Here is a 25,150-nt window from a genome sequence, read left to right on the forward strand (position 1 = left end):
CAAAGCTAATTGGTAGGGAGGGTTACCAAGACCAGCAGCAGAGTCCTTGAGAACCTGAAAGTATAAATTAGAGGCTGAAGGCCGAGTACCACAAGCATTGCCTGAAGCAGAACTAGGATGACTTGGATCCTGACGTGAGAGACTGGGAATGTAAATCCCAAACAATGGGCGCTCTGTGCTCCACGAAGCTGGAGACTTTTTCTTGTTTTCTGTTGTATCCTGAGCCTGGATATTTATCTGCTACTGAATGATCAAGCGCTGGAGCCATCTAGAATCATGATTTAGCCATGCATCAATCTTTCCTATTTTATCCCAGCACTAGTTTGTCCAGCTTTTCCTTGACATGTGCCCCTACAGAATGGCGCATTCCATCCTTGACCTGCTACGCCTGGAAATCTTTCCTCGCATTGTGCAGAAATCCACCCCCTCAAGGTTCCACCCACAGACGCATATTCTACCCTCTGGGATGCCACAGAACACACAGAACCGTTCCCCTCCACTGCTACTTTTTATTGTGAAAATTTCAAGTCTACAGAAAAGTTAAAGAAACAGTACAATGAACACCCATATATACTTATCATCTGTTCACCAATTATTAATATCTTCCCATATTTACTGTTTTATCTCTTGCTGGTTTTTTTCTTCATGAATTATTTGAGGGTATGCTGCAAACATAACCCTGCATCACCTCTAATACATCTGCATACATCTAAGAATAAGGACATTCTCCCACATAACAGCTTTCCTACTATACACCTAAACAAAGTAATATTAATCAAATATTATCTAAAATAAAATTTGTATTTAAATTTTCTTAATTATCCCCAGTGGTTTTTTTATTCTTTTTTTATTTTTATTCTTTATTTTTTTCTTGGCCACACTGCGTGGCTTGGGGGATCTTAGTTCCCTGACCAGGGATCGAACCCAGGCCCTCGGCAGTGGAAGCATGGAGCCCTAACCACTGGACCGCCAGGCAATTCCCCAAAGTGTTTTTTGGTTTTTTTTTCTTTAAACCTGGATTTTAAAATTCCAGATTAAAAAAAAAAATCACAGCCTTTTTTAATCTAGAATATTTTTCTAGCCTTTTTGTATTTTTCGTAACATTACCTTTTTTTTGGCCAGGAACACTACTACATAAGTGATATCTGTGTACACTGCTAAAGCATCAGTTGGAGCCACATACCGTTAGGTTGCCTCACTAGTGGTGACGTGTATATAAGTTGACCACTTGATTAAGAATGTGATCACCAGATCTCTTCATTGAAAAGGTACATTTTCCCCTTTATAATTAAAAACTTAAATATCATCTTATGGGAGTGTGAATATCTACTCCTCCAGCAATTTTTTCACCCAAGTTTTAGGAGCCACTGGTGATCTTTACCTGAATCAACTATTACATTGAGAATTATAAAATGATAATTTTCTGATTCTATTTCTTCTTCTACATGGATTTTTTAAAATCCAGTGTGTTAGAATCCACTATTGTTTAAAAACTTTTTGCTACTCAAATTGTCCCAGATTTGGCCAGTGGGAGCCTCTTGAAGCTGCCTCCTAGGTCTTTTTGACATGACCCCATTAGTTGAGCATTTCCTACTTTCTGTCACTAAGGGTCCAAGCTTACCTGTACTTTCCCCTTCCCAGGACCTAGAATTAGCCATTCCTCTGAGGCTCCCTGGTTCCTCTTAGAGGGAACAGCACTTATGATGAACAGTTTTGCTAGTCTCTTCTATACAGCCCTCCAGGTGTTGGAAGCCAGTTATTTCTGTCCCATACCCCTCCCCAAACTTCCAAACCGAGGCTAACTTCACCCAATTTCTTACACAAGTCTTCCTGCAACTTAGCTTTGATTTCTACCCAGCTCGTCTCTTTCATAGTCCCTGTCCCAATTCAGCTGCTGTCTTCTACCCCAGTGGTTGGTTCCCAACCTGGCTCTGCATCAGAATCACTGGAGGACTTCTTTAATACACAGATTCCCAGTATCCACTCACTCCACACTTACTGGATGAGAATCTCTGGAGTAGATCATGGGACTCTGTTTCTGTTTTCTTAAGTTCCCCAAGTAATACCAACATAGCCAGCCCACTGCGTATGCCAATTTTTTAAGGCCTTGTGGACCCAGTATTGGATACAATATCAAAAGTGTGGCCTAGAGCTACCCACTTTTCTTGTACCGGACATTAGAGTTCTTTCAGCATAACTAAATCGATGCTGACATTTCTGGGGAGGTGGAGGCAATGACATGAAATTTTTTTTTTTTTTTTTTTTTTTTTTTTCGGTACGTGGGCCTCTCCCTGTTGTGGCCTCTCCCCCTGTGGAGCACAGGGTCCAGATGCGCAGGCTCAACGGCCATGGCTCACAGGCCCAGCCGCTCCACGGCATGTGGGATCTTCCTGGACCGGGGCACGAACCCTTGTCCCCTGCATCGGCAGGCGGACTCTCAACCTCTGCGTCACCGGGGAAACCCGACATGAAATTTTTGACTCACGATGACTGAATTTATTTATTTAGTTGATGTTGTTGGCCCCGCCACAGGGCTTTTGGGGGATCTCGGTTCCCCAACCAGGGACTGACCCTGGGCCACAGCAGTGAAAGCCCAGGATCCTAACCACTAGGCCACCAGGGAACTCCCCTCATGATGAATTTATGAATCCTCCAGATCTTTTCCAACATATTGTTAAGGTCTATCTCCCCTGTCTCCTCATGCTCCACTGATCCTTCAGCCTTAGGTGTAAGGATTTACATTTGTTCCAATGAAAACACATATTGCTTAATTTAGTTAAACTTTTGGTATGTCAAGTGTCTTATGCATCCTGATTTTATCATCCTAATTATTTTTTACCCTTCCAACTTTATGTCAGTCAAGCACGCTGTCAAAGTCCTCTTACATTATCTCTTTTTCTTTTTTTTAAAGATTTTTTCTTGATGTGACCATTTTTAAAGTCTTTATTGAATTTGTTACGATATTGCTTCTGTTTTACATCTTGGTTTTTTGGCCGCGAAGCATGTGGGATCTTACTTCCCCGACCTGGGATCAAACCCGCACCCCCTTCATTGGAAGCATAGAGTCTTAACCACTGGACCGCCAGGGAAGTAAGTCCCTGTTTTGTTTTCTATTATTTATTTTTTTAAATAATTTTTTGAATTGGACATTTTAAAGTCTTTATTGAATCTGTTACAATATTGCTTCTGTCTTATGTTTTGGTTTTTTGGTTGCGAAGCATGTGGGAATCTTAGCTCCCCGACCAGGGATTGAACCCACAGCCCCTGCAATGGAAGGCAAAGTCTTAACCACTGGACCGCCAGGGAAGTCCCTTCTATTATTTTTTTAAGTATTAAAAAATCACTCTTACACATATTTCTATGAATGTGGTTGTGGTTATACAACTGTATGTGTTTGTCAAAACACATAGAATCAAACAGCAAAAAGAGTAAATTTAAATGTATGTGAATTACAACTGAAAAAAAAATCAGCCTTATATCCCAAATACTCATTTACATTTTTCTCCCAGATTAGGTCTCACTAACTTATCCTGATTGACAATCTCTGCAAAATGTATTGCTGTTCTAACTAATAGAGTTTTCACAGATTTTGTATTTTTATTCATCTGAGGTCAATGCATTCTAGAGTCTGATACCTTGAAAAAGCATCAGGATTTGTTTACCAGGCCACTCAACCCAGTGAATGTATTATTACCATTTTATCAATTCCCACAATATAAAATGCAAAGAAAAAGTGACGGAATGTGGAATAAGGTGAAAATAGTATTTAAAAAATTACAATCCTTCACAGAACTGGCTTTAAAAATCGAATACAGGTCTGTCATTCTTGCCTAGGAGTGGAAGTTAGACAATTTTCCACATATAAGTTTGACAAGGATTTAAAAAAATACTCTTCAGTGCTGGTGAAGGTCTTGTGAGACATACTCTCAGACAGCATGAGAAAGAGGCTGAAGTAATAGAACCTTCCCAGCCATTTGAAACTATCTAACAAGAACTTAAAGAATTCAGCTGGAGTACATATATACTGATAAAATCTAGAAAGAATTACATCAAATTTTTAGCAGTAGCCAGCCATTTCTAGCTGATGAAAGACATGCTGTTTTTTTTAATGCTTTATATTTTAAAAAATAATTTAAAAATTTCTACAATGAGCCCATGTTAGTTTTATAATTAGGGAAAAAGCAGTACATATTTATAAAAATACCAATTAAAGAACAAGGAGGAAAGTAAACCACAAAAGGAAAGCAGCAGGGATAAAATAATTTTTTGCAAAGATATACCTGTCACTGACAGGAATTCTCAAAATAAAATATGTCTTCCAGGTAGTCAATAATTTTATAAAGAATTTTTGTTCAGAGAATGAACAGTATTTCCCTTGTGAAGCTTAAGTGCTACAGAGGATTCAGGTATACAGTATTTCTAAAAGGGACACTTGCACTCCCTCCAAACAATATTTTCCAAATGAGAAGCTTTATACAGAGCTAGTAAATACTATAAATTCATACCTTGAAGAACGATGCTCTGGTTTATTTCGTTCGTTTCGATCTGTAAAAAAAGAAGACAGTTACATTTTAAAATGCTCTTTAGACGTCCTGGAAAAGAAGTTCTTACATCCCAGCTGCCGTACCCTTAGATTTCACAAAGGACTGTTCAAAGGTTGCTGTGTCTTCCCCTTGTAAGGCTCTTCTTCAGAGTTGAAAGGATTTGTCTGACAGAGGAGGTACGAAGGATACAAAGAAGGACAGGCGTGTATGGGTTTTACAGTTTGTTAAAATCATCTACTTAGAAAATATATCATTACATGTATTGTTTCATTTTCAAAGATCTTTGCTGTTTTAAACACTTTGCTAAAACCAAAACAAATTTAGCTAAGGAAAGAAAGTAAGGAAACTGAAAAGCCACAAATTACTCAGCTCAAAAAAATCATTCCATGAATCATGGTTGGCAAAATCTTCTAACAGGATGGGGAGGGGGAAAAAATGAGCAGTCAGCTACATCTGCAAATACCCAGAGACCAGTAGAGCCTCTTCCTTAACTCTCTACCACCCAGAACTTTTCAGAAGTTGGATTTCCATGTTTCACAGATAATTAGGTCTAATGTGCCACAAGGCAGTGGTTCTCAACCAGTGTCCACTTTGCTCCTCCTCCCCAAGGGGACATCTGGCAATGCCTGGAGACTTTGTTTGGTTGTCACAATCAGCCTGAAGACTATTATATACAAGAGAAAGAGCCACGAAACCCACAGGATGTCTTTTTTTTGACTCCGAGTAATTATTTTTTCTTCAGTGCATGCTTAAAAATAAATAAATGAAGTAAAAAGATCTCAGTGTTATGAAAAAACTAACAACAGAAAGCAGTGGGTAAGGGGCTTCCCTGGTGGTGCAGTGGTCGAGAGTCTGCCTGCCGATGCAGGGGACGCGGGTTCATGCCCCGGTCCGGGAGGATCCCACATGCCGCGGAGCGGCTGAGCCCGTGAGCCATGGCCGCTGAGCCTGCGCGTCCGGAGCCTGTGCTCCGCAACGGGAGAGGCCACGACAGTGAGGGGCCCGCGAACCGCAAAAAAAAAAAAAAAAAGAAAGCAAGCAGTGGGTAAGCCACAATTAAATCCTACACGATGACTTTTAAAAATCCTATGCAATGTTATCAAAATACAGTTCTCTAAAGTATCTTCTGAATTAACACTAACATGATATAATTTAATGGCGAAACAAAGATTAGACAAGAATTCTTTTTTTTTCCTTCCTTAATTTTACTGCTGATGGAGCAGCATAAAGGCAACGAAGACATTCTCTAAAACTTCTAGAGAGATTTATGGAAGAAAAGGAATCAGATTTACATAGTTAAATATAAATTCTTTCTGAATGGGTTCATAATAAACAAGAAATGTCTTTTTAAACCAAGGAGTTAGCACACAGGAAGACACTGTACTCTGAAACACTAACAAGTAGGAAGAGTCACAATAAAACATGTTTGTTAAGATATAATGCTCTTCAAAAGGCACAAGGTTAACATGCTTCTGGTTCCAATTTCTCTACACACTGAGTGCTACTGCTGCTTTCAAAACTTTTGTTTTAATTTAACTTGGTTTACCCCTCCCTTAAATAAAAATAGAGTTTTTCACTTGTCGAGTACTAAAAATTTAAAGTCAGGAATACAGTGCACATCTACTAGATGTAGATCAGCTATCCTCATAACAAAGCAACAAGTCTTACCTGCGGCTAAGGATGAGCTAAAAGTCTGCCCGTAACACCATTTGCTGTGGCTGTGGTCCCAGTTTCGTTCAGTTTTTTTAGGCATGTAATAGTGAATTCCCCTACAAACCTTCCTAGTCGTACAACACCCAGGAGGAGGGGAGAAACAGAGTCACAATGCATGTAAACAAGACCCAGCATCTGAGGGCTCCCCTCCAGGGCCTGTTCTGATTGGCAGATGTGTTATGATCAGTCTGCACAGCTGGAATGTGGCCATTCAGGAAGTGAATGGCTCATGGTTCTCCTTTCCTGGTTAAAACAGGAAATTCTACAGTCACTTTAATACTTTCTGCTCTAAGAAAATACAAATATCTCCCCACTGTACTTCCCTATTGAGAAGTAATTAAAATCTGAGACAATAACTTGATAATCTGTTGGAGGACATTTTAAACATTTCCTCCCAAATTCACTCTTAGTGTTACATGTGTTACATTTCTATGTAAATATGCATACACAATTACTCCTAAGACCCATATATTTGATAATTTCAAGGTAAGGGTAAATTATTCATTATTCACAATATTCCCCAGCCCCTAGCTCTTGGCAATGGAAAACAAATTAAAATACATGTTCTTGGCTTGATCTTTTTTCTTAAAGTGTACAAATAATTGTACTTCACATTTTGCCATAAGCCATCTTTTAGCTTGAAAACATATAAATATGTAGTGTCTGTATGTTGTGCACCTCTGTGTCTACACATGTTTTTATATACTTATTTTAAGCAAAGTAATTTTCATGATAGCCGAGGCTATTGTGCAACTGTCAAGAGATACATTAGCGGTAACACTGAATTTCTGGCAAAATAGTAAGTGGTTATTTTGATCCAAAAGCTAAGACTGAACAAAACAAAGCACTGAGGGCAGATTTGGGATCTGGATCTTGCCAACAATAATAAAACACTTGGATTAAAATCCCCTTACGAAAAATGAGAACAGATCTGTAGCAAACATAGAAATTTCATCTTGACTACATACAGTGCTTTAAGCATATGGTTTCTATTTATTTCAAATTAAATACTCTTTGGCACACTCCCCCCAATTTTTTTCAGAGTTTCTAATTTTTAAATAATTAGAATATACTTGCAAAGGCTTCCCAAACTTTTATATACTTAGAAATCACACAAATAACTTACTAGCCCAAAGTCTCACCATTTCCACAAAGAAAAGAGTTATTAAAGATAAGAATGCCCTAACTCTAAAATTTAGTTGCCAAATGGTGCACATTTGCTGTGGATAATGCACTAACTCTGGGGGCCCACCGAGTAGAGCGTGATGATCCTTAGGTCACTCAAATGTGAGCAGTACACTCTCAATGTGAAGGTCAGCATGGCTGGGCGGCTGTGTGAAAGTGTGTTGGTTTCGTAGGTGTATGTCACACACACACCCCCCCACACACACACACCCCCACACACACACACACACGCCAATGGAGAGACAGAGAGAGGGAGAGCGAGAAACCTTGCATTCCCTGTCCCCATTCATCCATGTCTCCTAGTTGATAAAGCTAGCTGAGGAAATGGAAGAATACCCTGCAAGAAGAACAAAGGCAGAAAGTAGGCAGAACTGGTGCAAAGGGTGCTGAAGCCTGGATGTGTGTAAATGTTGTGAGGACATGGAAAGGAGGCAACGTGCACATCAAGGGGACCAAGAATCAGGAGAGTGCTGGGAAGTTTCCATGGGTCTGTGTGAGAACTCCAGATTACCCAAATTTTCCTGCCATGATGACTCCTGGTTCTAAGTAATCTGACATACATGATGATTCCAATGTTCATATATTTAGGTGGTATACCACCATTGTAGAAATAGGCCCTTATTCTGGCAGGGACAGCTTTTTGGGAATGGCTAGACAGATTCTACTGATGCTAATTATTCAGGGTGATCCTGAATCTAATAATATGACAAACACTTTGAAATGAAGATGACAAAAATGCAAATGTCATCTTTTGCTTTGATGAAGAAGAATGGCCAACTCAGAGCTTACTAGAATCTACTGTAAGACATTCAGGCTTTGAGGATTTGGCTCTGATCACTTAACTGGAGAGAAAAATCAAACCCCATTGGGTAGGGACTTACACTACTTGCTCAAGTCGGCAACAAAAGGTCCGAAATCATTCTTTGAAATTAGTGGGAAGACAGTCCATGGGAATGAAAATACACAGAGTGGGAATCTGTCTTGTACCTCATATTGGAATACTAACATGTCTCTTTAGAATGACCATTATCTGTGAAGGGATTCTGGATCAGACTCCAAAGCATTACTTACATACTCCGGCTTGGGAGTACGTATGAATAGTTTATGTTTTTTTAAAAAATGGTCAATGCCAGTCAGTATTCACTGAAAGATACACACATTCTTAAGAATTCCTTGCACCTACGGTATTATCGCCTCTTTACTTATGATAAGCAGAATAAATAAAACAATGAATCCCTCCATTAGAAGACAGGGTATCTACGCAGGGTTCACAAATCCTACTTTAATGACTCTTTAAAAGATAGCAAAACTGGTTCTACTCAAATAGAACGTGAATGGAATTTTATATATCTCAGATGAGAGTTTCAGAGGTTTTCCTAAAATCTTTAAATGGTTCTTATATGTAGGCTGAGAAAATGGCAAATACGCCTACTTGAAAAAAATCCAGCATTCGTTCTAGAAATTACTGACACCAGCTAATACCTATTCACCACCTCTTTTTTCTTCTTCTTCTTTTTTTTTTTTTGGCTGTGTTGGGTCCTTGTTGCTGCGCTTGTGCTTTCTCTAGTTGTCGCGAGCAGGGGCTACTCTTTGTTCCAGCGTGCAGGTCTCTCATTGCGGTGGCCTCTCTTGTTGTGGAGCACAGGCCCTAGGCACAGGGTCTTCAGTAGTTGCGGCACACAGGCCCTAAAGTGTGTGGGCTTCGGTAGCCGCGGCACGTGGGCTCAGTAGTTGTGGCACATGGGCTCTAGGGTGCGCGGGCTTCAGCAGTTGTGGCACACGGGCTCAGTAGTTGCAGCACATGGGCCCTAGAGTGTGCGGGCTTCAGTAGTTGCGGCTCATGGGCTCAGTAGTTGTGGCACATGGGCTCTAGGGCATGTGGGCTTCAGTAGTTGTGGCACACAGGCTCAGTATTTGCAGCACATGGGCCCTAGAGTGTGCAGGCTTCAGTAGTTGCGGCGTGTGGGCTCAGTAGTTGTGGCACATGGGCTCTAGGGCGCACAGGCTTCAGTAGTTGTGGCACACAGGCTCAGTAGTTGCGGCACAGACCCTAGAGTGTGCGGGCTTCAGCAGTTGTGGCGCATGGGCTCAGTAGTTGTGGCATGCAGGCTCAGTAGTTGTGGCTCGTGGGCTTAGTTGCTCAGCTGCATGTGGAATCTTCCTGGACCAGGGCTCGAACCTGTGTCCCCTGCACTGGCAGGCTTCTCAACCACTGCGCCACCAGGGAAGTCCCTCACCTCCTCTTTCTAATTCCATTTCACCACCCTCATTCAGGTGTGTTTCCAGACTGATTTTTAGCCACTTTTGAGACTCCCACAGTGACTATTATATTGCTCTTTTAAATGGTAGGTTTTCAATACATATCTGTTGTTGTTGAACTTAAGCAAGAAAGTTACTACTCTCTTGGTCCAAGGAATGAAAGACAACATCTGTGAGTGACGGTTGCATGAGAGAAGTGAGGTGTATTTACATGAGCACTGCCCACGCTTCTGTGGATAGGTGGAAACGTCTGGTCTACAGCACTGCCAATACTGACACCTTTCATTAATTCTAATTATAAAGCGCCTCAACTCGTTCAAATGCAGCAGGCTAAAATCACAGGGGGAGAGGAATTAGAGAGAGAAGGGAAGTTTTTTCCATGTGGAAGTTATGTTTCAACAAAGAAGCAGACTGTCTCTGGAATCTTGTTTTCTCCTTCCCATGCCTGCTGCCTTTACCTGCATTTTAGGTTCTGATCAGGACTTGTATGAATGGTTGTGTCTTGATCGAATTTTCTGGTTCCTGTCTCTTCCCCTCCAATACAGCCGTATTGCTGGCCAGATAAGTCCATGCCTCAGAAAAATTACAAATTACTATGTGCCCCAGACCCTGAGAGGACTCCATGAGGTAATGACAGTGACATCCTTAGAACTCTGCCTGTGCATAGTAATAAATGTCAGCTGCCATCTGGCATTAACAGGCCAGCTATTAACTAGGTGGAGTGCCTAGTACTGCAGAGTAGTGATTGCACAAGTTACTTAACCTCTCTACACCTCAGTTTTCTCATCTACAAAATGGGGAAGAATACTATCTTTGTAGAGTTTTTGTGAGGATAAATGAATTAAACTGTATAAAGAGCTTAGCGCAGTACCTGGAACATAAGTTTTACAACTCGAATTCTGCCACGACTATTCTTTTTTCTTTTCTGGCATGCTGCACAGATTGCAGGGTCTGGTTACCTGACCAGGGATTGAACCCAGGCCACAGCCCAGAATCCTAACCACTAGGCCACTAGGGAACCCCCCTGTTATGACTCTTCTTATTATCCTTCATGCCTGGCTCAAGAACCACCTTCTTCATGAAATTGCCCCTGACTCTTCTTCCTCTTCAGCACCCTTGTATTAGTTTCCTGTTGCTGCTATAACAAATCACCTTAACCTCTGTGGCTTAAAACAACGAAGATGTATTTATTATCTTACAGTTCTAGAGGTGAGAAGTCAAAATAGGTCTTACAAGGCTAAAATCAAGGTGTGTGCATGGCTATATTCCTTTTGGAGGTCCTAGGGAAGAATCAGTTTCCTTGTCTTTTCCAACTTCTCGAGGTCACCCGCATTCCTGGGCTCATGGCCCCTTCCTCCAACAATGTAGCATCTTTAAATCTCTGACCCTGACCTCTTCTTCCGACTCCCCCTTCCACTGTGGAGAAGCCTTATTATTGATTACATTGGGGCTGCCGGGATAATCCAAAATAATGTTACATCAAGATCAGTTGATGAGGAACCTTAATTCCTCTTTGCCATGCAATACAACATGATCACAAGTGCCAGGGATTAGGACATGACATCTCTGAGGGGAGAGCATTATTCTGCCTACCACATCCTACCTGAACTCTCGTACTATCTATACAATTCACTTGACATTTAGCAATACTAAATAATACTGTATTATTATTTAGTTTTAGGCATCTGTCTACCCCCTTATCCTATCAGTGTGTCTGATGAGGCAGAACTCTATCTTAGACTCTGCTTCACAGACTGCCCCCCGTAAATGTTTGTTGATAATGGTAATACCCAATGCCCTCCCAAGCCCTTCTTTAGGCTGTGGTTGGTTCACTGATATATCTGATACTGCTGAAAAATGTGTCTTCCTAAGAATTCCCAAACATTTTTACTTTTTATAAACACCCTAGTGATTTAAGGATCACCTCTGCCCTAAAACAATCCACATTTGGTCTATTCTTCTGTCTCAAAGTAGCTCTCACCAAACCAAACTACACACAGCAGAAAAAAAAAAACTACATAGCACATTTGAACTGGAAGAAGAATCAGCTATTTGATAACAGGCTGCTACTTCTTTTTAATAATTCTTCCTTAAATAGTTCAACTAAATCTTTTTTTTTTTTTTTTTTTTTTTTTTTTGGTGGTATGCGGGCCTCTCACTGTTGTGGCCTCTCCCGTTGCGGAGCACAGGCTCCGGACGCGCAGGCTCAGCGGCCATGGCTCACGGGCCCAGCCGCTCCGCGGCATGTGGGACCTTCCCTGACCAGGGCATGAACCCGTGTCCCCTGCATCGGCAGGCGGACTCTCAACCATTGCACCACCAGGGAAGCCCCAAACTGAATCATTTTGATTGTTGAGTGCAACTCACTACTGAAAGAGGCTTTATATGATTTGAGGTTTTTATGTTAGTTTCACAGATGAAACATCAGAGCCACCATCTACACTGCCCATGTTCACCTCAAAGTGAATTCGGGAGAGACTTCTGGAAGATGGGCATTCCATCAGAGCCACTCAGGTCCTGGGAGGCAAGGTGATGAGGGGAGTAGATGGAAGCAGGCTTCGCAGCAAGGTGTCCTCAACCACTCCCTGCTGCTCCCACCTCAAGCCCCCTAGTGAGTCTCTTAATAATTACTTTTGTAACGCTTTTTTAAAATAAGTTTATATATTTTATTTATTTTTGGCTGCGTTGGGTCTTCGTTGCTGTGCACGGGCTTTCTCTAGTTGTGGTGAGCGGGGGCTACTCTTTGCTGCGGAGCATAGGCTCTAGGCTCACGGGCTTCAGTAGTTGTGGCACGTGGGCTCAGTACTTGTGGCTCACAGGCTTTAGAGCGCAGGCTCAGTAGTGGCGCACAGGCTTAGCTGCTCTGTGGCATGTGGGATCTTCCTGGACCAGGGCTTGAACCCATGTCCCCTGCATTGGCAGGCGTATTCTTAACCACTGCGCCACCAGGGAAGCCCCTTTTGGAACTCTTCTTGTTACAAAATCTCACTTTTTTCAGCAAGTGAAACTTGTGATTTAAGACGGGATTAAAAAGAACTTTTAGTTAAAAAAAAATCTCTATTCCCCCAACTGCCAAGTTAAAAATATTAGACCCATATTCAAAATATTAGGCCACTCCTAAGGGTTTTTCTAAAGGAGGCATAAATTTTACCTGGAATAAGATATGCTACAAGAAAGGTAACCTAAGAAAGTGACCCAATAACAGGGATTGCTTCCAGTGTTTCCCCAATTCTAAAAACCTCTGGGGTAGTCACAAAGCATATTAGTATCTTAAAGGCTCTAAGAAATATTACAATTAAAAAAATTTGTTCGACTTTAACTAGCATTTCCCAAACTAATTTGAAGAGGAAACATTTCGTACAAAATCAGACTTGATATCTGGTACCTTAGCATGAACAATGTTATTTCATTATCACCATCCACTCCCCTGGGAACCCAAGGCCCCTTTACAGAGCTAGTATTTGCATCTCCACGTCCAGCGCCACCCCTGACATGTAGATGGCACTTCTCTAATTAACTCAACTCCAGCCGATGTAGGGCCAGGCACGGTACCCGAACGCAAAAAGGAGAAGGAACTAATGATGAACAAATCCCCCAACCCGATCGGGTTAAACCCTGATCTTTGAAGATTATATTAAATGTGTCCTTCCTTTAATCCCGTCACTTATTTATCTTTGATTTTGCATTGTTTGGGTGAATTTGTGCATTTTAGAATTACAGGTTCCACAGAGAAGGTTTGTGCATGTAGTGCTTCCAGGTCTCTACTACCGGGTCATACCCATAATGGGAAATCAGTTGCTATTTCAGGATGACAACCTAGATAGAGGTTAAGGGCAGGAACTCTAGGTCAGACAGGCCTTGTTTTGAGTTCTCGCTCCACTGTTTGTATATTACCTGAATGACCTTAGCAAGATAGTTGGCCTTTGTAAGCCTCAGCATCCACATGTAAAAGGGGGACATGTCACAGTAGTACTCATCAAGGTGAACAAGGATTAAATGAAGAGATGCATATAGAGGATAGCATGGTGGCTGACCATGATAAATGCTCAATAAATGTTTGTTATTATGATAATAGGAGGGATACCGAATATTCATAGAGTTCATAATATAGTGAGTAGAATTATCTAAAAGGTTAATCATCCTTTGTCCAATATGGATTTTGAACTTCTGTAGGATTTTTTTCTTGCTTATTAGTGGTGAAGAGGACAGGAATGCACTAATAAATAATTTCCAAAATCTTCCTTTACCCAACGGCTCCAGCCTCTTTCCCTTCCCCTACTTTTGAACCAAGGGCTACTACGAAAAATTAATACATATGATTTTCACTTTTTTTTCAGTTTCCCACTGCAGCCTCTGACAGAAGTGATAAATAAGCCCCGAAAGTAAGCAGCAGAAGGGAGAAAGAGAACTAAAAGGCAGACACAGGTAGTTCCTTCAGGATGAAAAACTGTGCCAACCAAGGATCACCACCCCTCCCACCCCTTGAAGTCTTTTCCCAATCCGAGTTCATCCTGAAGGTGTTAAGCCCTCACAGTCATTTTCTGAGACTCAAGGATGAATGAGTGATATAAGGACAGAAACTAAATAGACTAAATATAGATATTTTATCTGTTTACGAAATTACTGAAATCTGCCTCTATATTTTAGGATTCTATGGATTTCTTCTATAAGAATCCAGAAAACAAAGATTAAAATGTGTTATTTCAGGTGTCAAAGGATAGGTAACATCTCTAACCACAGGTTGCCTTTTCAGCTGTTAGGGTAAAAATAAAGATGATTCTTTTCCCCCTTAAAGGTCCATTCTTTTTTTTTTTTTTTTTTTTTTTGCGGTACGCGGGCCTCTCACTGTTGTGGCCTCTCCCGTTGCGGAGCACAGGCCCCGGACGCGCAGGCTCAGCGGCCATGGCTCACGGGCCCAGCCGCTCCGCGGCATGTGGGATCTTCCCAGACCAGGGCACGAACCCGTGTCCCCTGCATCGGCAGGCGGACTCTCAACCACTGCGCCACCAGGGAAGCCCTAAAGGTCCATTCTTACTGCTCCTTTCCCTTTAACTCAGGATGAATTTACAGATGTCGCAACAAGGTTTTACCTCGGTAGAACTGACTCTGCAAAGTGAGCAAATATCAGAAACCACTGGAATCAAGAGACTCCCTTATCTGGGCAAGCAGGAAACAAAGGGAAGATCACATTATTCCAAACACCACACACCTCACTCTGATGTGCAAACCTTTCCCACATGGTTGAGGAGTTTTCTGATCTGAGTCTTATTTTTATCCACAGTGGGGCAGTCTTGGCCTCTAATCTAGAATGATGAAAAACATTTTTTTTCTTTTACTCAAGAAAAGGTAAGGTCACATCCAAGCCTGGCCACGTTACCTTACTGACGGGTAGAGAATGTATTCTCTGTACAACAACACATGGCTTCTTGCAAGTTCGGGCCCGCCGAGCTCCCTCCTCTCCACTCCGTTAACAAACTACCATCCACGCAGGCACCTTCAAAGGCTACTGGAACACAGACAAGGAGCATGCCCAGTGGCCTCCTGCTCTTTAGCTGTGTGGCTCAGTTCTGACTCTTCAAAGGAACTCGGGGTGAGAGGAGGCCCGAGAGGCATCTTCCATCTCTGCTTTGAAGCTTGTTTGTTTCCCATGGGCAGAAATAATGTTTCCCTCCAACCCCCCCAGGCCTCCCACCCCCACCAATACACACAGTGCCCCGCACCTGTTGGCACTTATCACATTTTGACTCACGTTATAATTCTCTTTATGTCTTCACGCTTCCACCACTATCAGTTCCTCTAAGACAGGGCCTTACGTACCCTGTAATGCCTGGCAGAGCCCCTTACACACAGTAGGGAAACCTAAGTATCTGTCATTGAATATACCGGTATGAAACCTCTCCAACACCTCTGCAAAGTGGACAGCCTTTGTGTTGTTGGTGTTTTTTTGGAAGAGGCGGCTGTTATTCATTCCTAGAGAAGAGATTTTGTGCATTACCATGGGAAGGCTTCAAATAATTTTGATTTGGAATGAAAGCATTTTGAAGTGCTACTTCAGAGTTGCAGAATTAGTAAAAACATATTCATGTCATGAAAAAATGCACGGTTTAAGTGAGGGCAGGGAGGCAATGCAATGATCACAAAGAAGTACAGGAAGCTGCACAAGGGATTCACTTCTGTGGGTGCCTAGTCACAAAAAACAGTTGAGGTCAATTCGAGAACTGGCTATCAGTGGGCCAACTCCACCACCAATGACAGCTGTTATTCACCCAGCGTTTACTATGTTAGAAGCATTCTTAATACATTCGCATTTAATCTTCACAGAAGTCCTATGATGCAAGTCTTTTCCATTTTACTGAGGAGAAAACAGAGTCTCAGAGAAGCCAGTTAAATTAAAAGGGAGTATGAATTTTCAATCTGGATCTGAAGAATCCCAAAGTCCCTGCTCTTCCCACTACCTCAGAAGGCTGGCAGTCCCACTCGTTTGATGAACTACAGGGTAAATGTGCAGAAATGCTGTTCACCAGAAGCCACACTTATATTTCAGCATCAGATGGTGTATTGTTTGTGTAGAGACTGAATCCAGGGCCTCAAATTCCTTCCAACTGTTTCTGAGGTTTTCTTCAGCTCCACAAAACATACAAACGCCCTCTTATAAATTCCTAAGAATACAGAAGATTTTGACTTGGGCGTCTTATAACAAGACGTCTGGGCAAACAGTTTCAATTCACTACCTCGTGCTCTCAATAATCTTATGCTACTAACATGAAATTTATGGGCTCAACAGAGTACGGACACAGGTACATGATGGGAGGGACAATTCATTTAAAAATTAACAGATTGTGAGACAAGCTTGAATTCTGTTGGAATACTGTTTGTTGTTAATTCTTGTACCCTCGGAGTGAAATTTTTAAAAAAGAATAAAGTGACCTCAGAGAATTATTATATTTTTATAGGAAACCAATCTGGATGTTGCTGATTTTCTTTTCAAATACAACTAGCTATCTTTTTTATTGCAATGCGAAGTCCACCCTTAATGACAGCTAAGACACACAAACATTGGGGGATGAGGAGGAAGAACTATAAGATATATTAGCCACGTGACCAGAAATTGGCTCTGGGGCAGCTGGTGTGTCATTTATGCACACCAGACTTTCAGATATCTTGGGTTTGCCTGTCATCACCACACTATTACACACCCAGACTCATGGGCACACGGTGAAATATGTTTGTTTACATCATTCATGGATTAACCCATGCGCCACAGGCAGTTAAAAATTAGGTCTGAAAAACAGAGTGATCATTTGATCAGGGGACAAATGCAGCAATATAGGGATGAAATACAGGACCTATTCAACGTTGTCAGAAACCAAAGTAAGGTGTTGTGTGCTTTCTCCTCACAGAGCCGTAAATGAAACACCAGCAGATGCAGGTGAGTGAGATGATCTCAGCCACTTTCTGGCTCAGTTTGCTCAGGTAGAGAGCCCTCTGATCTACTCAGCTCTGGGGCCAGAGAAAAAAGAAACAAAGATAATGCTGACTGTCTTGGAGGATAAGAGATTAGGAGGATAAGAGATTAAGGAATACAGCTGGAACACAACAAAATCTGCTTTCGACAAGCTCACAATCCATGTTGAGGACTGTAAGAACAAACAATTTCTAAAGCATAATGCGAATACAGAAAGTACGTAAGAATCTTAACATTCTTTTTTTTTTTTGGTTTTTTTTTTTGTGGTACGCGGGCCTCTCACTGCTGTGGTCTCTCCCGTTGCGGAGCACAGGCTCTGGATGCGCAGGCTCAGCGGCCATGGCTCATGGGCCCAGCCGCTCCGCGGCATGTGGGATCTTCCCGGACCGGGGCACGAACCCATGTCCCCTGCATTGGCAGGCGGACTCTCAACCACTGCGCCACCAGGGAAGCCCAAGAACCTTAACATTCTCGATTGACATATCAACAAGAATTGTGAGAATCTGCCAAGTCTTCAACAAAAATATTTGCACAAATTCCCAGACCTCTCTCAAATAACAATTTCATCAAAATCCATGTACTTCCTGTGTATATCTTTGTAGCATGAGTCAACTGCATTTTCATCTTTCACTAGTTTTATCAATCACTTGCACAGCTGTACTTACTTTGCAGCAGGAATAAAAAAATTCCTGCATCAGCTGACATGCAAATTACTTGGACTTACAGAGTTGCTAGTGAATAATCAAATGGTGAATATCAAAATAAATGAATGCCCAAGAGCTACCAAAATACAGAATTATAAGAGGTTTAGTTGTGACTAAGAAATCTCCAAAGGCTTCCCAGAGTAGATAGCATTTGATTTGAGCAACACTTTATTTTTTTAAAACAGTATTTATTTTATTCATTCATTCATTTATGTGGCTGCCCCTCGCGGCTTGTGGAATCTCAGTTCCCTGACTAGGGATTGAATCTGGGCCCATGGCAGTGAAAGCGCTGAGTCCTAACCACTGGACCGCCAGGGAATTCCCTGAGCATCACTTCAGGTTGGCAAAATTTGAGAAGTAAAAAGGGATGAAGTGCATCTGAGTTTAGGAGAATCATACGTACAAAAGTGTGACAGTGCGAAGAACTGAGGGAAAGTGTTGAGTAATCCAGTTGTAGGTAGACCTCAAGGTGTGAGGAAAATATACTGGGAGATAATATTACAAAATTCATTCAGGATCACTTGGAGCAATTCATCAATGTCATGCCTCAGCATCTGTACTTTTCTGTAGGCAATGGAGGAAAGGTAACCTGGTGGGATGGACTTGGTAGAGGGGTGGGGAATGGAAGCAGAGAGACCACTAACAACAGTATAAACCAGGATTAAAAGCAGACATAAGGAGGGAGTAAGAAGAAATGAAAGTGGGAAGGTTGAGGGGATACGACAGGATTAGGAATGGATGGTACGGTTTTGCAGGAGGAAGCAGCAGTAATGACATGGTACGGGGCATCTGCTACCAGTAACTGAGGTTAGCAGAAAAGCAAGATGAGAGAACAGGCAGGGAGATTTTAGGGTTAGGATATATTAAGTTTGAGGCTTCTAAGTGAAAAATCACATGGACATGTTTACTGGACTCATTCAAGATGGCTGAATAAGTAGTTACATCCACCTCCCCTCCCTCTGAATGTGAAATGACAATAAAACAGAACTTAAAAAACTGAGTGGAACCATAACAAACGAACAAACAAACCAAGAATGAGAGTCATCAGGGGATCAGAGATCCTGAGAAACCAGAGTCCAAGACATCAGAGGTTAAACAGGAATTCTCCCTAGGGAGCTCCTTCTGCATCAAAGAACAAAAAGTAGGCCCTGAAGCAACCAAAAAGACAGTTAATTAAAGAGCTGCATTCAGGTTACCAGATCCAGCTACTCAGCAGTGCCCAGACCACTCCACAACCAATTACACCTTAGCAGGCAGTCAAGGCTTCCCTTTTGAGCTAAAGGCAGAAAACTACTGTCCACACAAAGTTGGTGATCTGCCTGGGAAGATTCCCTGTGGGGGACCTGGGGCTTGCAAGGGAAAAAGACTGGAGTTTAAGGTAATTTATGATTTACAGTAACTTCAGTCCCAGAAATTGAGAGATGGAGAAGACAGCCATGTCCTAGAGGTAAAACACAGTCAACTACTCCATCTCCAGATACATCTAACCTCTTCCTTATTTTGGCAATTTGGGAGGGTCCTGAGCTCGCCTTCCTCCTCCCCTACAGGAAAGCCCACCTATTACTGGTACACCCATTACTATACCTGTTGACACAGGCAGTTATATCACCCAGAAGAAAGCATTTCTGGAGAAACAAACCCACTACCTATACCAGTCAATTTAGTCTTTTATTCATAAACATGTACCTACAACCAATGATAAGCAAACATCTACGGAAAATCAATGATATAAAAAAAGAAAGACCAAAATGTACGATCATCTCTGGATCATAAAGAAAGAAAATTTACGGAATAAAAGGGAACATTTAAGATATTCTAATTGGCATCCTCATACATGAACAAGCATCTTACATCTATAAAAGAAGAAGATTCTGCCATGAAAAAGGAGCAACCAGAAAATAAGAATTAAATATGATTGTGAATATAAAAGATTAAACAGGCTAAAAACCAGAATAGACACAGCTGAAAGCTGAATTTGAAATCTGAAAAATAAGTTGACAGAATTTTTAAAAACACAAAGAGATGAAGATAAAAATTAACAGCAATGGAGACTAGATTTAGGAGGTGCACATCATTTCTAAAATTAGCATTTCAGGAGAAGAAAATAGAGAGGCTAGAAGGGACAAAATGCTCAAGAAGTGACAGATGAAAAGTTATGAACAAGAAATAATCTATCCTGAGGACTTAGTACATAAACATCCAGAAGGAGATTTATTTTAGGAACATGCTGTAAAATTCTGTCAGGAGAAAATCTCTCAAGAAGGATGGACAAAGGAAAGGCAAAAAGAAAAGGCTGTTATGGCTCTGTTCGCTCTGTTGTAATATCTATAGAGAGGGGTTGCTGGAGGAGAGCTCATAGGCCCAGGAGAACTGCTGGAAACAGAAAACTGCAAATCAGGAGAAGACAAAACAGAGATTATGGGAAGAGAAAAAAGTCTAGGGAAGTTCTGTTCACTAGGTATTCAATAAGGGAAGATTCTGCAATATGAGGCTTAACTTCTCCATCGCTCTCAGCATTAATCAGATATTATTGTACCAAAGCATGAGTCATATGATTTTCATATATTTGACTTTAAGAATTGGCTAAGAATCCACAAGAAAATATCACTTGATACCCACTAGGATGGCTATAATTGAAAAGGCAGACAATAATAAGTGTGAAAAAGGATGTGGAGAAAATGGAACCCTCACGCACTGCTGGTGTGAATGTAAAATGTGGCAGCCTCTTTGAAAACAGCCCAAAGTTACCATATGACCCAGAAATTCCACTCCTAGATGTATACCCAAGAGAAATGAAAACATACGTCCACACAAAAACTTGTTCACAAATTTTTATAACACCATTATTCATAATAGTCAAAAAGTGGAAACAATCCCCAAATCCATCAACTGGTGAATGGATAAGTAAAATATGATATAGTCATACAATGTAATATTATTCAGCAATAAAAAGGAATGAAGTACTGATATATGCTACACATGGATGAACCTTGATGACATTAGGTTAAGGAAAAGAAGCTAGTCACAAAGATACCACATATTCAATGATTCCATTTCACGTGGAATGTTCAGAATAGGCAATCTATAGAAAGACAGATAGAAAGTCAATTCGTGGTTTTCTAGGGCTGGGAAGGATGAGGGGTGAGGGTGAAAGGGTTCAGGGTTTTTTCTTGGGGTGATGAAATGCTCCAACACTGATTATGGTGATGGGTGCACAACTCTGTGAACATACTAAAAACTACTGCATTGTATACTTTAAATAGGTGAATTATATGATATGTGAATTATATTTAATGAAGCTTTTACCAAAGAAAGTTGCTAAAAATAACAGTCCAGATTAAATGAATGAATGACTGAGGTTTTTATTTTAATATTTATGGAAGATTAGGACTACATGAATTGGAACTCTGAATATTCAAATTTTAAAAGTTCAGATTTCCAATTTAAAATACCGTAGAAGTGGACTTCTGGTTCTTTAATATTTGTGAAGTTCACATATTGACCTGGCCCAACTGGAGAGAATTGGTAATAATCTGAGCTGCACTTACCGACTTGCATTTCATGTGCCATGTGCATCAATCCTAACCCTCACAGCCCTGCAATTATTCTCATTTGAAAATGTGGAAACTGAAGTTCCCAGAGGGTAACTAACTTGCCCAGGATCACAAGACCAGCAAAGGGCAGAACTGGGACTGGAACTCAGCTTGATCTGACTCCAATCTCATGCTCAAGATGGCTTTTCACAACAGCCCATTCCTGATCTTTTTTTAAAAATAAATTATTTTTTACTTTATTTATTTTTGGCTGTGTTGGGTCTTCGTTACTACGCGTAGGCTTTCCTGATCTATCTTTTAAAATAAATAGTAAAAGAAAGTAAAAACATCACATTTCTATTAATAAGTCAAAATTTTGCTTGTAAAAAGAAAAAAACTGCAATGAAACAGAAAAGGGAAGACGTATTTAGAACTATAGGTTTTATGTGACTTTAAGCTGTTCTTTATACCCTTGGGTGACAGTTGATTGGGAAATTAACGACAATATTCTAAGACATAAAGCCTCTGGTATGACGGCTTCAATAATAAAGGGGTTTGTATTTAACTAGGGCTAGAAGGTTCTTAATCTCTAAATATGATACATGGGAAATAAAAATGAAAAACGATCTTTCAATAAAAAGCTGTAAGGAAGTCTCCCCCAGACATAGATTTGGCACTGATAGTAGTACAGCTAATTAAGCTGGAGGAATCAAGAGGGAAAAAAGAATAAGCAGAAGAAATTTCCAATAATACCTCCACGTGAAAGACACACTGATAATTCCACAGGAATAATTCTGACTATTAGACACATTGTAAAAGGATTTAGAGAGAACAGAATATCTCCAAACGTTTCTTCCTTTTTCCCAGAAACAAACAGCATTGTTTAGAGGAAAGACCTCTCACTGGTTCTCTCTCCTCAAACTTTACGATGTTAATCAACTAAAGGCAAATAAAGCTGCAAAAAATCACTTAATATGTAAGTTGAGAGTACTCTGCTAAGATCAAATAAAAATACAATAAATAGCAAATAAAAATGTAAGTCCTTACACTATAATGGGGAAAAAGAAATGTCTCTTGCTTTCTGTTTCTCTCCATAAATACCATTAACATGTGGGAATCAAACTGTATTAAGGGGTAAGTTAAGTGACTTCCATCTCTGGTAAGGACAACTGACAACATGAAGTTCTTAACTGTTTTAGGCATTCATACCATGTTGCCTACTGGCAGAAATTAAGTCATAAATGGACAAAGAGATTAACAAATGGCAATCAATATTGTGATTATTTTGAAAGACCAAAACAAAGCATAAGATATTAGATCTATACCATGTGTTCCCAAAGCTATTCCCTAAGTCAATGCATCACAACTGTTGGAAAAAAACTGAATATTCAAAAACTCTTGATTTATTACTCCTTTCCTGAGTATTGAGGAAAACTGTCATTCTTTGATATAAGCTAAGGGAAGACCGGGTAATGTGGTTTGAGAATCACTGCTAAAAAGGAGACAAACCATAAACAGAGAAATTTTCGAATCCTTGCAAGAACAAGAACTGAACAGGGAATATATCTCCAAACACATCCTCTTCAAAAAGTGAAAAACTCAATGGATTTTCAAGACTCATTGCGGAATTTAACTTCCAAAGTGTTAACATATGTTTCTTCAAAGCATTAGCAGGCGCTGATTGGTAGGAAAGCTAAGTGATTTCTGTGGGTTAGTGAAATAGCTACTGGCACCTGAATTTAATAATAAGGAAACGAAAGCTGATTTGACCTTTAAAAGTCTATAGTAAACAAGACATGGACATCTTACTGTGAAGCCACAGAATCTTTTCACATCTTGGAAAAAAGAATGCTTAAGGATTTTCTTGAGCTCAAAGACACCCTAATACATGACTGTGGGGAACTACACCTGTAGATTTTAGAGACATCATTCAAAACTTTAATATGGGGAGGAGTCAAGATGGCCGGGTGCGAAAGCGCGGAGTTAGCATCTCCCCACAACTTGGGCACCTGCTGGCCGCTGGTGGGGGACTCTGACCCTCAAGGAGATGGGAGGAACCCCAGAATGAACTAGTAGGACGTAGGGGGACTGAGGCAGGGAGCGGCAGTGGAGGCCAGACAGGATCAGTGCCCCTGAGGCCAGAGAGATCAGGAGAGGCAGGGGGGAGGGGCCCTCCCAGACCACGGACCAGAGGAGCAGGAGAGGAAAGGAGGGCGTTTGCCCTGCCCACTCGAGCCCAGGAAGCCTACTAGGCTCCCAGGTGAGGTCCCCTGCCCTCTGAGACCAGGGGTGGGGGCATGCCTGGGCCCCTTCTCTTCCTTGAGCCTAAGCCCCACCCCCCACAGCCCCCGGGCCTTTTCCAGCCCTGTGGGTCCTAAGCACTGGCCCCGCCCACCGACCAACCTTACCCTTGATTAGGCCCTGCTCTCCACAGCCATGGCCTTCCCCCCACCACCACCTTTTTTTCTTTCCTTTTCCCTCCTTTTTCTTTACCACTGTGGTACCTTCCAGTTGTTGATTCATCTTTTCTACTACTGTGGTACTTTCCAGTTGTTGATCCATCATATTTTTATTTTTAGATTCTTTCTAACACATCTGTTAGTTTCCTAGTCTAATTTTATCTTTTACTTTGTTATTGTTTTCTTTTTTTGCCACCCCACGTGGCTTGCGGGATCTTGATTTGTGAGCCCGGGGTCGGGTGGAAGCTCCTGCGGTGGGAGCTCCAAGTCCAAACCACTGGGCCAACACAGAACCTCAGACGCCAGGGAATATTCATCAGAATGAGGTCTCACAGAGTTCCTCATCTCAGCACCAAGACCCAGCTCTACCCAACAGCTTACAAACTCCAGTGTTGGAAGCCTCAGGCCAAACAACCACTAAAATAGGAACACAATCCCACATATTAAAAAAAAAAAAATTGGAATGGCAGAAAAATATGTCACAGGTGAAGGAACAAGGTAAAAACTTACAAGACCAAATAAATGAAGAGGAAACAGGCAATCTACATGAAAAAGAATTCAGAGTAATAAGAGTAAAGATGATCCAGAATCTCGGAAACAATGGAAGCACGGAATGAGAAAATACAAGACCTAGAAGAACTAAAGAACAAAAAAACAGGGATGAACAACACAATAACTGAAATGAAAGATATACTAGAAGGAATCAATAGCAGAATAACTGGGGCCGAAGAACGGATAAGTGACCTGGAAGACAGTATGGTGGAAATCACTGCCATGGAACAGAATAAAGAAAAAAGAGTGAAAAGAATTGAAGACAATCTCAGAGACCTCTGGGACAACACTAAATGCACCAACACTCGAATTATAGGGGTCCCAGAAGAAGAGAAAAATAAAGCGTCTGAGAAAATATTTGAAGAGGTTATAGTGGAAAACTTCCCTAACATGGGAAAGGAAACAGTCACCCAAGTCCAGGAAGCACAGAGAGTCCCATACAGGATAAACCCTAGTAAAAACACACCAAGACACAAATTAATCAAACTATCAAAAATTAAATACACAGCAAAACTATTCAAAGCAGCAAGGGAAAAACAACAAATGACACACAAGCAAATCCCCACAAGGTTAACAGATGATCTTTCAGCAGAAACTCACTCTATGCAGCCACCATCACCCTGATACCAAAATCAGGCAAAGATGTCACAGAAAAAGAAAACTACAGGCCAATATCACTGAAGAACATCGATGCAAACATCCTCAACAAAATACTAGCAAACAGAATCCAACAGCA

At 41.1% G+C, this 25,150-nt stretch overlaps 1 protein-coding gene across 21 annotated transcripts in view; it reads right to left on the bottom strand.

The window, feature by feature from the left end:
* The window catches only part of SH3D19 (SH3 domain containing 19), a 196,068-nt gene that overhangs the window by 113,218 nt on the left and 57,700 nt on the right, over positions 1-25,150 (bottom strand). For 18 of the 21 annotated variants that reach the window (XR_009540253.1, XR_009540254.1, XR_009540256.1 and 15 more), the window contains exon 2: positions 4,506-4,545. Coding sequence is in view for 8 of the 21 variants with exons in the window: in XM_060147742.1 (XP_060003725.1) it covers positions 4,506-4,545 (40 nt within the window). In the remaining 13 variants the exon portion in view is untranslated. Of the gene's footprint in view, positions 1-4,505; positions 4,546-4,627; positions 4,826-6,212; positions 6,326-25,150 lie in introns of those variants that run through there. The other 3 variants (XM_060147744.1, XM_060147748.1, XM_060147751.1) reach the window with 3 other exon arrangements.

This window comes from Lagenorhynchus albirostris, chromosome 4 (genome assembly GCF_949774975.1).
Source record: "Lagenorhynchus albirostris chromosome 4, mLagAlb1.1, whole genome shotgun sequence".
NCBI lineage: Eukaryota > Metazoa > Chordata > Mammalia > Artiodactyla > Delphinidae > Lagenorhynchus > Lagenorhynchus albirostris.